At 33.5% G+C, this 15,116-nt stretch overlaps 1 protein-coding gene across 4 annotated transcripts in view; it reads right to left on the bottom strand.

The window, feature by feature from the left end:
* LOC118188684 (uncharacterized) overlaps positions 1-15,116 on the bottom strand; it is a 355,582-nt gene that overhangs the window by 48,361 nt on the left and 292,105 nt on the right. For all 4 annotated transcript variants that reach the window (XM_085807512.1, XM_085807511.1, XM_085807513.1 and 1 more), the window contains one exon: positions 3,448-3,519. In XM_085807512.1, the coding sequence (XP_085663638.1) occupies positions 3,448-3,519 (72 nt within the window). The remainder of the gene's footprint in view (positions 1-3,447; positions 3,520-15,116) is intronic.

The raw sequence follows: 15,116 nt of genomic DNA, 5'->3' as shown, positions 1-15,116 counted from the left end.
GTTTTACCGTGGCCAGAAGACTGCACGGTGGTGGTCTGTTTGCACGACGCCCTGTACGGTGTGTACCTCTAACGCCTGCCCATCGGAGAAGGCGTTCTCTGTGGTGCCGAGAACACCGGAATTGGAGAGACAATGAATGGGGACGAGTACTCTTTACAGATGAGAGCAGATTCAGTCTGAGTAGCGATTCTCATCGCATACTCATCTGGAGAGAGCGGGGAAGCCGCAATCATCCCTCGAACATCATTGAAAGGGACAGTTATGGCGGCGGTGTTCTCGTTTGGGGAGGCATCATGCTGGGTAGTCGTACAGACCTTCACATCTTCGACGCAGGTTCAGTCAACGGGACCCGTTATTGTAACGAGATTCTGCTTCCATATGTGCGTCTTTTTAGAGGCGCTATGGGTCCGCAGTTCCTTTTCATGGACAACAATGCACCATGTCATCGCACAGTAGCTGCCGAACAGCTCTTAGAGAGTGAGGATATTGAACGTATGGATTGGCCGGCACGATCTCCGAATCTTAATCCCATCAAGCATGTATGGGATTTTCTAGGCAGACGCTTGGCAGCTCGTACCTTACCACCAGTAACGATTCCGGAGCTTCGATTGACGCTGCAAGACGAATGGGCAGCAGTGCCTCAACAACTCATTGACACCCTCATTCTCAGCATGGGCAGTCGCTGTGAAACCTGCCTAGCAGTCAGGGGAGATAATATCCCCTATTAAAGACCGGATGTTTCTTTCTGGACACCCATCACAGGGATGTTTCGGCCTTCAGTCGCATTGCGCTCCATGCTACTTTTTCAATAAAGCTTCTTTTTATCCCTCTGATTTCTCTTTTAGTAAGTGTTGCTTACATTACTCATGTCCTTACGTATTGGGGATTTTACGGTATTAAATGTGTTGATTTGGAAAGCTTTTGTACAAAGTTGTATTGAAAAAACCGTCTCGTCCTTAATTTTTGCACACCAGTGTATTTGCCACGATGTTTTCGGTGGATATCCTCTCACGTAGATACTAATGGCAATGAAAAACGAGATCTCTTGACAAAGTGGGATACGGAGCTATTTATCGAGCAGAGTTCCTTTCCTTTGGATTTCCTTAGAAGAAGCATTTGAGAGAATCTTATGTCAGCTTTCAGCACAGAAATATCAATTAAATCGAAGGGGAAACTCTACGAGAATATCAGGAATGACTGGAATGAGTTCAGTAGCAGGCCACGTAGAGAGGTTGTGGCTAATTTCAGACTGGGTACAAGGCATGACTGCTTAGCCGAACACCTCAGCAGAATAGGCATGGTAGCCAATGCCCTATTTGTAAAACAGACATTATGAATAAGCAGCACTTGCTCGTCTCTTCGGACCTTGACCCTAAGTTACAATATACAATAAATCTCTTTGATTTTTAAGATTTTAATTGTGAAATTTTTATATCTTAATTTTTTGGTATTGTAAAGACTGGAATTTTAGTGCTGTAATTTTTAAGTGTTTTTAATATTTTCGGGATGTAATTTTGAATTTAATGTTTTACATTTGGTAAGTGGTCTGATGTAATGGATCGATTTACGAATAAAGCCATATGAAACAAAAACAACATTTCACGAAAAAGAATCTAGACTAATCTCTTATAACTGGACAGAATTTATTGTCTATGGTAAAACATACCAGGGCTACCTGCCTAAGGTGAGGGATAACTTCCCTGAAGATTTTCTAAGAGAAATGGGCCTGTATTCATGTTATACAAGAAAAAGAAAACCCTCTCAGAATAAGAAAAAGAAAGTGTATACGACAGCACCGCTTTAAGCAGAACGTCAAATCTGCACATCAGAGCCTAAGCCTATCTAACATAAAAAGGGAGCTTTCAGATTGCACGTTCGCTAGACGAAGAGGAGTGTAGAAAATACCTTTCTTCACGTTGAAAGCAGGTGACTATAGGGTTTTTGATTTGTATCTCTAGAGGTCTACAGGATTTGATTATCAAATTATACTAGCTATTAATGATTTCAACTTATATGAGACTGGCTCAAAGTTAAGGGCTTCTAACGCATATTCCATAAGTAAAGGCCAATGGAATTTTGCAATTAGAAATTTAAACACGTTGCCAAATTTAAACAGATATATACGTATATGCATATGCATGGAAATAAATAAATGTATGCACGATAGAATAGTAATTTTAGTTTGCAATAGCCTTTCAAATTTGCTCTTTAATTTGGTTATTTTACCTTTTTACCATAAGACAGTAACATGCTTATAAATAAATCTCTCTGACATACTAATTTCTACATAATAAGCTACATAAGCTACATAAATTCAAAATTAATTTCTGTCTTACAGAACATGCATTAAATAAGATTATAGCGCTATATAAGTGTATGTATACATATATATATATACATATATCTAGTATTATATAATGCTCATGACGCCTGTAACTACATACAGGCAAAGGTCTTTTAGCCAATTATAATATTAAATTTTGGGAATCCAAACCTTAATTAACCAATTAAAAAAACGAAGAACTATAACTTTAGTAGAATTACATACTAGAATCCATACTAGAATTTACCCATTTCTTCTCAACTTTTCTCTCTTCCTAGCCGCTTCTCTTTCTTACTTCAAATAAATTATAAAAACTTTTAAATTACTAATTTAATAATTAAAGAATGAGCGCAACTCTTGCACTGATTTAGCTGCGTATCAAAAATGTTTTGTCACAAAAAAAAAAGGAGTATTGAAACAACTACAAGTGTGAGTACGTCTTTTTATGCATCAGCTACATCATGTTCTAGGACATCCAGATTAAAATTTTCTTTACGTATACATGCACACACATATATACAACCTCGCACTTCCATACTGGATATGCAGAAAAGTAACGGAATTTATAATTTTAACATTAGCTTTGTTAAGTTTAAGCATTTAACAAAAATTTAAGCTGTTTAGCAAATGATCATGTTTCCAGACCAAATAATTATCAATACCATAATTAAGTTAACCATAATTAAGTTAATCAATACCATAATTAACGAATTCTGTATTTGTACAACAACGGTCCGTGAATCGGTAATCGCTCACATTACATACAGCACTTTTTTTTTAAACTTAGTGATAATACAGGATTGAATTTTGCTTTATTTTAAACCTGCTTCAGAATTCTCACATATCTGTTATATATAAAAATTGCCTCTAGGTCATAAAAAACAAACATAATGGGAAATTAATTGTGGACTGAACTGAGAATATTCCTGATGCTTTTTAACACAATAAAAAGTGCAATTGTAATGCTTAAATTGTCGATATAATTATTGTTTGAGCTGAGGGTTTTGTCCCATTTTAAAGGGTTTAAGTTTTTTTAAATGCTAAAAAATTATTTAACATAAGATTAAAATACGACAGTAATTTCATATAAATTTTTAAAAGAATCACAAGGGGAAAAAACTCACTCTGGTGTGGAGCTGCTTAATTTGCTTTTCTTCAACATTCATCATTTTGTACACGCGTCTTTTATACCTTAGCTATAAAATAAATAAATAAATAAATACATTTTAAATACAAAGTAACAGATTTTTAACACTAAGTTTTAAAATACAGTAGACGCCGCTTAATGCGATAACGTTTACCCACGGCTATGTTGAGAACATCAAACGATGAGAAAAAATATCCTTCAAAACAGCAATGGAATTTAACTACTTTACTATAAAAAATCAAGAAACATACAAGTAGGCACTTTTACAGCATTTTAATTAGGAAAAAGGAAATGTTTGTTCATACTTTGTTCATTACATATCTGGAAAGTATTTGATCGAAGCTGTATAATTAATACTCGGAGAGCAAACCTCACTGGAACAGAACTCGCCAATGTAAAATTTAAAATTACGCGAAAAAGCAACCTTAGCTTGGCGTAGATGTTTTTAGGAAAAGAAAATTCCACAGACAACTTTTCTGCTCTTGAAGAAGATAGACCTGAGTCTGATTCAAACAGAATCGATAGAGTGATTGAAAAATCTGCGTCAAACTAAGTCCCCCCTCCCGGATTTCAAATGGTTGACTAAAATCGCAACTAATATGCTCGGAGACTTAATCTGTTCCTTGACCAGGTTTCTCTGTAACTTAGAAATATTTATAATGCATTTTAAACTTGACTGGAGACCTTACCTCAGTTTAAAAAATTATAATATTTGAATAATATTAGAAGAACTGTTGATCAAAATTCGCGATATAGTTTCCACGTTTTTGTATTTAAACGCATGGGACTTCGGCAATTCGATTATCCGAATAATGACATTAACCGCGATCCCATTAAGTGGCGTCTATTGCACATGAATATTTTTGAGGTATCACATTCAGATAAGTTTTTTATAGCACTGGTTTAAAAGGAAGGAGATAGGACTACAAAAATTAAGGAAAAAAAGGAAAAAAAATATATAAACAACACAAACATAAATTTACATCCGTTACATATATGAATTACATATATGAGGTAACAAATATGATCTATATATATAAGGTTCATATATAAGCTACATAAAAGAGGAAAATCATAATACCTCATAAGAACTGATTACATATTAGTTAGTTATGCTTTATTTTTCAAACAACTATTCAAAATTTTCAATTTTTCTGACTTCGTAAAACACATACACAAGAGGGGTAAAAGATAAAAGCCAACTGTGAAATATGAAAAATTGCATACTGATATAAATTCATTATGACACAGTAATTTATTTTAATTTAAACACTAAGTTTAAATAGTACAGAAAAATTGAATATTTTTCAAAAAATTACCAAACTTTAAGTTGTGCGAATAAAAGCTATAATTTTTAATCTTCTCAAATGTGTCCTTTCCTTAATTGAATATAAAAAAGAAAGGATTTATTGTAATAAGTATTATATGAATACGCGCAATGACAGAAAGTTATTCAGACGCAAACTACATTAATTAGGTTAACTCTAGACTTTAATAAATGCTTGTTTTAGAGGGAAACTCGCTGAATGTTTCTATAAAACAACTTTAATATGATATTGAATTTTGCTTAATTTTAAACAGAATAGTTGGATACTTTTCATCAAATGAAATTATTTCTACTAATTTTCATCTGGGTTAAAGCAGCAAAAAGGTTGCATATCAAAAATGTGCCTTAAAGTGTTTAAATTAAAACGTTTCATTCATTTGCTACTTCAGATTATTTTCTCTGAAGATGCTCTCAGATCTCAGAACCTACTTATTAATTTTATCACATACAATACAAGAATATTTTAATTAACTGTACTCTAAAACTTAGAAATAGATGCTTGTAGTACGGGTTAGGTAGCCGACTAAGCATATTTCAGCTACAACTGAATTACGAAGGAACACTAACATTTTCCTACAGGGGAAAGGAAAAAAATACGAAATAAAAGCTATGAATCCTACTAATTCCATCTATTACGTCGTATGGCAGCGGGTGTTTTCATTCTCAGTGGAACAGTGGATAAAATCAGTGAACACAAGCAAGTGTTTTCACGGATTCCAAGACATTATTTAAGGAACGTACCGAGTTCTTTGCTATAATTAACAAATCAACTGCTGTTCACAATTTTACACTCGCAATGTAGATGTGCGTTTACACTGCAAGTTATGACCCTCTTTAAGTCACATACAGATATTTAATATTTTTTATAGTTCGACGCTCTTCAGTGCGGTTTTTTATGACATGCAACTGAATTATAAATATTGCTATTTCCTGTGCAAAAGTTACACACCGTATTTACTCGTGTATTTAACGCCCCCTTTTTTTTACTAATTTTACCATATGATGATCGAGAGGGTAAAAGTTCCACGAATAGTTTAGTTTTCGGACGATGGTATAATATTTTATATTTTTGGTGCCCAACTGTTGGAACATAATCATAAATGATCTTTTAAGTCATCTCGACGGTTGTTTAAAAATTGCGTTTGCAGACGACTTACTATTAATTTTCCAAGGAAGGATTTTGAATAACATTCTTTTGAGAGCACAAGAAGTTCTAGATTTTGTCTCCAGTTGGGCGATTTCTCATAAACTCACTTTCAATCCTTCAAAAAGTAAAGTTATGCTTGTTCCCAGTACGTTTGATGAACAAAATATTGCTTCTTTGATGCTCGATAATTCTCCGTTGGAATTTGTAGAAAATGTTAAATATCTTGGTGTCATTCTTGACCAAAAACTAACGTGGAAAAAGCACATTGAATTCCTTTCTGCTAAATGTGAAAAAATTATTAATGGCTTTCACCGAATTGCCAAAAATACTTTTGGAGTAAGCTACGATGTTAAGAAACTCATGTATAAGCAGTGTATTTTACCTTTCATTTCGTACGGCTGTCGTGCTTGGGGACATGTTCTTGCCAAGAAGGTTAACAAAAGAAATTTAAGAAAGATTCAACGGAGAATTCTTCTTCGTATTATTAGTGGTTATAGAACCTTAAGCTATGAGGCTACTTTTGTTCTTGCAGGAGTTCCGCCTATTGATTTTGAAATTGCATATAAGAATAATATTTTTGAGTCATTGGCAACTCATGCTTCGGAAGACTGTATTAATGGAATTGTCCCCTTCACTGATCTTCCTCATCCCGCTTCTTTAGAACCCATAAATTTCTGCGATTATAAAGAGACTGCTGATATAAATTTTCATATGGTTTTCTTTACAGATGGCAGCAAGATGAACAACAAGGTTGGCCTTGCATTTGTTCTTTTTGAAGGCAATTCCGAGATTTGTTTTCTTAGACACCGTATACGGAATGAATGTACAGTTTTTCAAGCAGAACTTCTGTGCATTTATCTTGCCGTCAAGTGGATCCAGGATCATGGGACAGCATCCTCAAAGTACCTTATTTGTTCTGATTCTCTTTCTTCTCTTCAACTTTTGAACAGTATTACCAGCTGCGATAAATTAGTTATCGAAACCCTAGTAACTGTTAGTTCACTTAGAATTAGAGGTATTGATATCTGCTTTGCTTATGTGCGTGCTCATCATGGTTTCTACGGAAATGAAAGAGCTGATTTCTTAGCTAAAGATGCCTTAAATTTACCCATTGATATCAACATTAGCATTCCAAAGAGTTATTGGAAGTCCTTTCATTATAAAAAGCTTTTAGCTATGTGGAATGAGGAATACATTTCATCTTGTAATGCGGAAGTCACCAAAAAGTTCCTTCCTTCTATTTACCATAGACTGAATTCCGAGTCTTTCCTCTCGTTAAATTTTAAAGTGTCTCAGTTTTTATCAGGTCACGGTAAATTTGCAAGTTATCTGTTTCGTTTTAATCTACGATCAAACAATTTATGTGAATGTTCAAAAAGAGTTCCTCAGGATGTGGAACATTTGATTTTCTCGTGCCCTACATTTGATGGCCCTAGATTATGCTTACAGAACGATTTGAAAATGTTCGGAGTGACTTGGCCAGTGAACTTATCTGTTTTCGTGAAGTCCAGACTGCTGTTCTCTGCTTTTGTTCGCTTTATTTATGCATGTAATTTTTAATGTTTATTTATACATGTAACCCTTTAATGTTCTAGTTAACTTACTTCTGTAAGCCCCATGTTGTACATATGTGGTGCACGGGGAGTCTGTATGTTCTCAAAGGAAAAAAAAACTGTTGCGCACGAACAGTTTTTTGATTTAGAATGCAGTGTTTTTTCATGTTATTGAAATATTATTCCTCGGCACTGAACGTGGTAGGATAAACATTCAGAATACTTGTGAATGCTTTTCACCAGTAAAGTGAGTTACTAAATTAGGATTAAACTATTTGAAGACTGCACAGGTAAACGAATAAAATTATTTTTGTTGTTATTATGGCAGACGATATTGTTAAATTGAAAGCTACTAGAAAAACTATGAGACAAGCTATTTCTAAAATAATAAATGTTGTAGAATCTGAAATTAAAAAAGACATTTGGAATAAGAATATGGTAGAAGAAAGTGTGTTACTTCTAAACAGTCTGCGTTGAAAGAAATTTAATGGGAAAATACTGGATTGTTTTAAAAGGGATGAGTCTGAAATTGAGAAAGAATGTAATACTGTGTTAGAGTATGATGAAAAAATGAGTTTATGCATTTTTAGGGCTAAAAAGGAACTTAATTTAAATTCTCAGATAGTGAACATTGAAAATGAATCGCCTGGTAACCATACTGCTGCCGTAAAGGTCGAAAACAAAACTAACATTCGGTTACCTAAAATTTCAGTTCCTAAATATTATGGTGATCCTAGTTTATTTTTGGAATTTTATAATTCTTTTGAAAATGCTATTGATAATAATAATGAGTTAACAAAGGTCGAGAAGTTTACCTATCTTAAATCCTTACTCGAAGAACCTACTTTAAGTGCACTATCTAATGAAAATTATGACGCTTCTATAAGTTTAATTAAAGAAAGATTCGGACGAACAGATTTGGTAATATCTTCGCACATGAATAAACTATTGAATCTTGAACCTGTTAGAAGTTCGTCCAATGTGAAAGCACTAAGAACACTTTACGATTCCTGTGAAACCAATATAAGAAGTTTAAATTCATTAGGTATTGTGTCGGAAGCTTACGGGACCCTTTTAGGACCTGTTATTTTAAAGCTTTTACCAGACGATATGAATCTGGAGTTTAATAGAAAAAGAAACTCTAAACAGCAATATAGCCTAACAGAACTTCTCGAATTCATTAGATTGGAAGTTGAGAGACGGGAAGCTTCTAATTTAATAATAAACTCAAAGAAACGAGACACAAATTACGGTGTTAAGCAGAATAAAATTAATTACTTAAAAGGGACAAGCGTTCCTACTGCTTCGGCGTTAGCCACAGTGACTAAGCCATATTGTTTCTATTGTAATCAAAATACACATGATGTAGGAAAATGTGAGAAAACAAATGACTAAAAAAGAGCGATATTAAAAAGCCATGGACGTTGTAACAGATGTTTTGAGAGGTCATGTATCTTCCTGATGTAAAATGAAACTTCAGCCTTGTGAGTTGTGTAATGGTTTAAATCATAATAAGCTATTTTGTAAAAATATTGTTGCTGAAGTGGAAGCAGTTTCAGATGTTAAACAGAAAGTAGTAACAGTATCAGATTCTAAGCAGAATGTAGTTGCATCTCTGTCGTTTAACTCTAAGACTGTTTCTGAAACTGCTGATAAAGGTGTATATTTAAAAACTTGCACTGTTTAGGCTTCAGATACAGATAATACTAGAAGCCAAATAGTAAAAGTATTAATTGATGGTGGATCATAGAGGTCATTTATTAGATCTGATTTAGTTAAAGAACTGAAATTAAGGACTTTAAGGAAAGAAAAGTTATATATTTATTCATTTGGGTACATCCGGGGTAGACTAATGGAATATAATGTTGTTCAAATTACCCTGAAAGCATGCATTGCCCTAATGACTCAATCACTGTTGAAGCTCTTGTTACAGACACAATTTCTGCAGCGATCATAAAAATTCCCTCCAAAAACATTTTAGAAATATTAAAATCAGAAAATCTAAAATTAACCGATAATGGTAAAGCAGCTGAAATAAAAATATTGTTAGGATCTGATTCATGTTGGAAAGTGCAAACAGGCGAAAAGAAAAGAGTAACTAATAAATTATTTGCGGTGCCTTCTATATGTGGTTGGTCCTTAGTTGGATCTTTAGAAGGTGATCAGTCTAGTGCCTGTATTTTTACAACTGGAGCTTCTCATTGCTTGAAGGAAGATAATAATTCAGTTAATGACTGTTTGCGAAGCATTTGGGTTTAGAGGAGAACGAGAATCCTGACGATAAATCAGTCATTGAGAAATTTGAAAAAGAATTGCATTTTACTAATGGTAGATATGTAGCTCGTTTGTTATTGAAATCTTATCATGCAAACTTGGGTAATAATTTAGAAAATGCCAAGCGACGTCTACTACCTTTGGTTAATAAACTAAAAAGTGATGAATGGCTTAGGGCGAATTATGATAGCATAATAAACGAACAGTTAAAAAATAAAATAAATGAAGAGTGCGAAATTGAAAGTTGTGACAGTAGTAAAATGTATTATATGCCGCATTCTCCAGTGTTAAGAAAAAATGTATCAAAAACCAAAGTCCGTATCGTGTTTGACGCATCTTCGAAGTGTAATGGGGTATCTCTGAACAATTGTTTGATGCCTGGCCCAAATTTGAATCCTTCTGTTTTGGACTTTATATTGCGGTTCAGACAATACAAATATGTGTTCTTAGCAGACATTGAAAAGGCCTTTCTTCAGATTGGAATCTCTGAAATTGATAGAGATGTATTACGGTTTTCATACTTTTCATAATAATTACAATTTGAAACATTATAGAATGACTCGCGTTACTTTCGGTGTGTCATGTAGCCCTTTCATTCTGGCGTGCACTATAAAAAAGCATATAAAGAAAATAGAGTTAGGAAATCCAGATATTTTTGAGATGTTGAACTGTTCGATCTACGTACATGATGTTTTCTATAGGGCAGATTCCGTAGAACAGGCTTTTAAGTTAAGTACTGGAGCCTATTGCGTGCTTAAAGATGCTGGAATGAATTTGCGTCAGTTTAATACAAATTCAGAGAATCTCAAAAAACTTTGGGATGATTGTGGAATAATTAAATCAGAAAATGAACTAAATAGCTCCTTAAAAGTATTAGGGCTTAACTGGTGTACGAGTAAAGATGTAATTTCTTTGAACATAGATAACTTGTGCGAAACATTAAATAGTTGTAGAAACACCACAAAAAGAAATATATTAAAGGTGACTGCTACTATTTTCGATCCAGTAGATTTCTTGGCGCCATTTGTATTACGTGAAAAACCGATAATGCAAAACCTTTGGCAGTAGGGTTTAGAATTTGATGACGAAGTTCCAACTGATTGTAAGCAGTTGTGGTCCGAGTGGAGCGGTGAAATCGAAAAATTAAAGAAATATGAAATTTCTCGAGAATATTTCTCTGGCAAATTGTATTAAAATAAAGACATCGAACTGCATTTATTTTGTTATGCATCTATTAAAGCGTACGGTTCAGTTGCATATTTTAGATCGGTTGAAGAAGAGCAGGTAGCATTCATTATGGCAAAATCTAGAATTGCACCAATAAAACAAAAACTCACACTTCCAAAGTTAGAATTGTTAGGATCAATAACATCGGCAAGACTTGCTAAAAGTTTAAAAGAGCTGTTTTCAATTCATGAAGAAAATATTTATCTGTGGAGTGACAGTATGATAGTGGTTCACTGGATTCATAGTACTCCTGAACGATGGAAAATGTAAAAAATCGAGTATCTGAAATACAATCATTAACTTGCCCAAATAACTGGAGACATTGTAATCGAAAGTGCAATCCAGCGGACATTTTATCTCAAGGATGTTCAGCCGAATATTTGTTGTCTTCAAGATTATGGCAGTCTGGGCCAGACTGGTTAGTTGAATTAGTGAGTGTTTGGCCTAGTAAATTTATTGCGACGACGAAGTTTTCTGATGCTGAATTAGATCGGAAAATGTGTATAAATAATACCACAATACTACCGTCTATTGCAGAAAAATCTAATTCTCTGTTGAATCTTGAAAATTCTAGTAAATTAATTAGAGGTATTATAGTGAGTGCATGGATATTAAGATTTATTCACAATATGAAAAATAAAACTGAAAAGAAAACAGGACCCTTGATTGCAGAAGAACTCTTTGCCGCAGAATTATATTTGATAAAAGAAGTTCAATATGAAAATTTTTCTGATGAAATTAATAGTTTAAAGTTTGGACAGTTGATTTAAAAAAAAAAACATTTATAAACTAAATCCTTCTCTAAGTGAGGAAAGAGTTTTGTTAGTAGGAGGAAGACTACAAAAATCAACTTTAAGTTTTCATAAACAGCATCCTATAATTATTCCTTCAAAAACTCATTTTACAGATCTTCTGGTACGTGATGCAGATGAACGAGTTCTTCATACAGATGTAGCTAGTACTCTCATGTTCCTCCGTGAAAAATACTGGATAATTAGATCCAGACAAAATGTGAAACGTGTAATAAGAAACTGTGTACTGTGTCAGCGTTATAACTCCCGACCGACGCAACAAGTCATAGCACCATTATCTCCGTCTAGAGTTAGAGTGCTAAGAGTATTAATATTGTATGATAGTATATTTCTTACTGAAAATGTAATCTTAATGTTATTCAAAGTATTGTATATTTAATATTTAAAGAAATGTATATATTAGAAAATTTTAAGGTTGTAGAAATGTATAAGTGTATTTAAAATTTTAATTTAATTCTGAAGGAAAAAAAAAAAAAAAGAAGACATGTTTTTTGTAATATTTTTAGTATTTTACTTGAATTATGATAATCGTGATTTCGAAATGTTATTTGTTTAATATTATCTTGAGTTACACAAATTCTTGATTTAAATTCCTGATGCTTGAACAGGAATGTTACAACAATAATGCTTGATGAATGAAACTTTACTTGATATTCTTGAAACATATGGTAAGTTACATGTTTCTGATGTTTATGTGACATTTCTTGATTACAAAAACTTGAATTTGTATTGAAATGTATAATGATTCTACAAAATTATTCTTGAAAATGTTCATGTATTATTGATAATCTTGATTGTTCTGAACTACAGTTCAGCCGGTCCCAGTGTATAAATAATATTTTATATTTTTGGCGCCAAACGTGGGGCTTGAACCCTGGACCGTTAGGAACCCAAAATATAAAATATTATAGATAGTGCTACGGTAAAAACATAACAAGTGAAATATATCAATGGATGAACTACCAGCAACTATCACAGCATTATTTATTTACAAGAAACCTACATTCCAATAAGAATGTATAGGCAGTAATAACAACATTACAATATCTAATAAGAAAACTTCATTGTATTTCAATCTCGCACGCACGCTCTTATTGTTACTCTCTACTACTCCCCGAACCTCAAATTATTCAGTGCGGCTGCTGGCTCTGCTGTCTGTACAGCGTTTAGGTCTTTGACATCGTCAACGTTGTCCTCTTCGTCATTGTTTAGCCTCTCTACCCTCTTACAGTGATTTTCAGAAAAATTATATAAAATTTCAGAGCATAAGATATCCTTATTTTCTTGAAACTTTTCACTATAATTGCTTTATAAATTGCCCATACATCCATAATCCATGAGTAAATCAATTAGTAAGACGAAATTATGCGGGCGAATCCAGTTTAAAATTTAGGAAGCTCGCTTTCTGAAAGCCATTAGGAAGAGTAAAATTACACGAGTATTTAAAACAAATTCAGAACTTTATGCTAAAAAGCTAGGGGGAAACATATGCGAGTAAATATGTTACATATATTATAATACATACACTCTATAACAAAAAAAAATCGATGCACCAAGAAGGAGTTGTCCGATGGAGACAAAAATTGGTGGATAAGAAGATTATATACAGAATAGAAAAATTAAAATTTCAGAGCAATTTAATTATTTATTTCAGAGTTACATAGTTACAAATTAACGAGCTCAATAAGGTGTTGACCCATCTCTAGCCTGGATGCAAGCTGCCACATGGCGTGGCATAGAATGATAAAGCTCCCGAATGGTCTCCTGCGGTATTTCTTGCCAAATTTGCACCAGTTGTCGGGGCAGGTCACCAACATTTCCTGGTAGATGCAGTCGCTTTCCCATCATATCCCAGACATGCTCGGTGGAAGAGAGATCTGGCAACCTGGCTGGCCAAGGAAGTGTTTGACAAGCTGTAAAACAGTTCATAGCAACACGTGCCGTATGTGGTCTGGCATTATCTTGCTGAAAAATAAGGCCAGGGTACTGCAAAAGGAACGCTAGCAAATCAGCTCGAATCCTGTGGCGAGGCATTTTTTCAGTCGTTGAAAGGTATCCTAAACCGCAATGCAACAAAAAGTTTTAACAACAGTTCAAGAACAGCTCCTTATATACATCTGCTGGATGCGTACTTCCGATGCGCTGGAGATCGCACTATTCATTCATTGGATACCAAATTTTAATCATTTGCATATTTGGTCAAAACACTTATGCATACGATTTCAAAGCAATCGGATGATCCCTTCTTGGTGAGTCGATTTTTTTATTTTTTTTTTATAGAGTGTATATTAGGGGTAGCCATAGCGCGGTTCGAGAGCCACATGCGGCATTCGCTGAGGAGAGGAGCGGCTCTTATGCAAATAAAATATATGTATGAAATTTAGTAAACCAAAACTACCCAGTGTTCAAAAAAACAAATTAATTTATTTAATTTCTTTTTAAAAAGTTTTTCAGACGTATTTTTCGATCTGAAACCTATTTCACTACTTTTAAAATAGTGTAAACATAAACTTAAGGATTTTGGAAAATTTAGTTGTTACTCTCGAACGTTCCTGAATTTCAACACGCGGCTATTACTGACATAAAATTTGGACAGCCCTGATATATATATTATGATGAACAGAATTATAGTTTCCATAAACTAACAAGTATACGAAATTTTTCTTACTTTTCTGATCAATGCAGAGATTTCATTTTGTGATTGTTAAAACATGTCGAAGGATTTATCAATAACTACTCATGAAACGGAAGCACGCCAACCTCAATCTAAAGCCGATTTTTGACCAGTTTTACTGTGTAAATGTAGAAAAATAGATACTGATATAGAAATTCAGGGTTTTAACGTATACATGTTTTACAAACGTATAATAGTGAAACAGCCGTTATTTTACAGTATGATTTTACTTCAAGGAAATGCAAATCCCCGAAATTAACATTATAGCGAAAAGTAATATTTATCAATAGAATCAACAATGCTGTGGTGCGTAAATTCACATATAAGTGGACTCAACAATTACTTTTAAGAAATGTAGCAATTTAATTTTACAAAGTGTAGCAGTTTGAAGCAACATATTTAAAGAAGCATTACAGTTTCAAAACTGATTTGTAGTTTAGTTCGGAAGAGAATACAATGAAAATCAAGATTATTTCCGGATGTATATCTAATCTCTTTCAAGTATATTTACTGAAATTTTGAGTGTTTAAATTTAGAATTCTTTATTTATCATGAATATCAGTCATTAACTAGAAACGAGTGCAAAAGATTATTGTCATTTATAAGTTACTGCTGCTAGTTCGTTTAAAGTT

Source organism: Stegodyphus dumicola, chromosome X1 (genome assembly GCF_044657685.1).
Source record: "Stegodyphus dumicola isolate Sdum_Otavi_A_Nest chromosome X1, ASM4465768v1".
NCBI classification, from domain to species: Eukaryota; Metazoa; Arthropoda; class Arachnida; order Araneae; family Eresidae; genus Stegodyphus; species Stegodyphus dumicola.
This window is presented reverse-complemented; position numbering and strand designations above follow the sequence as displayed.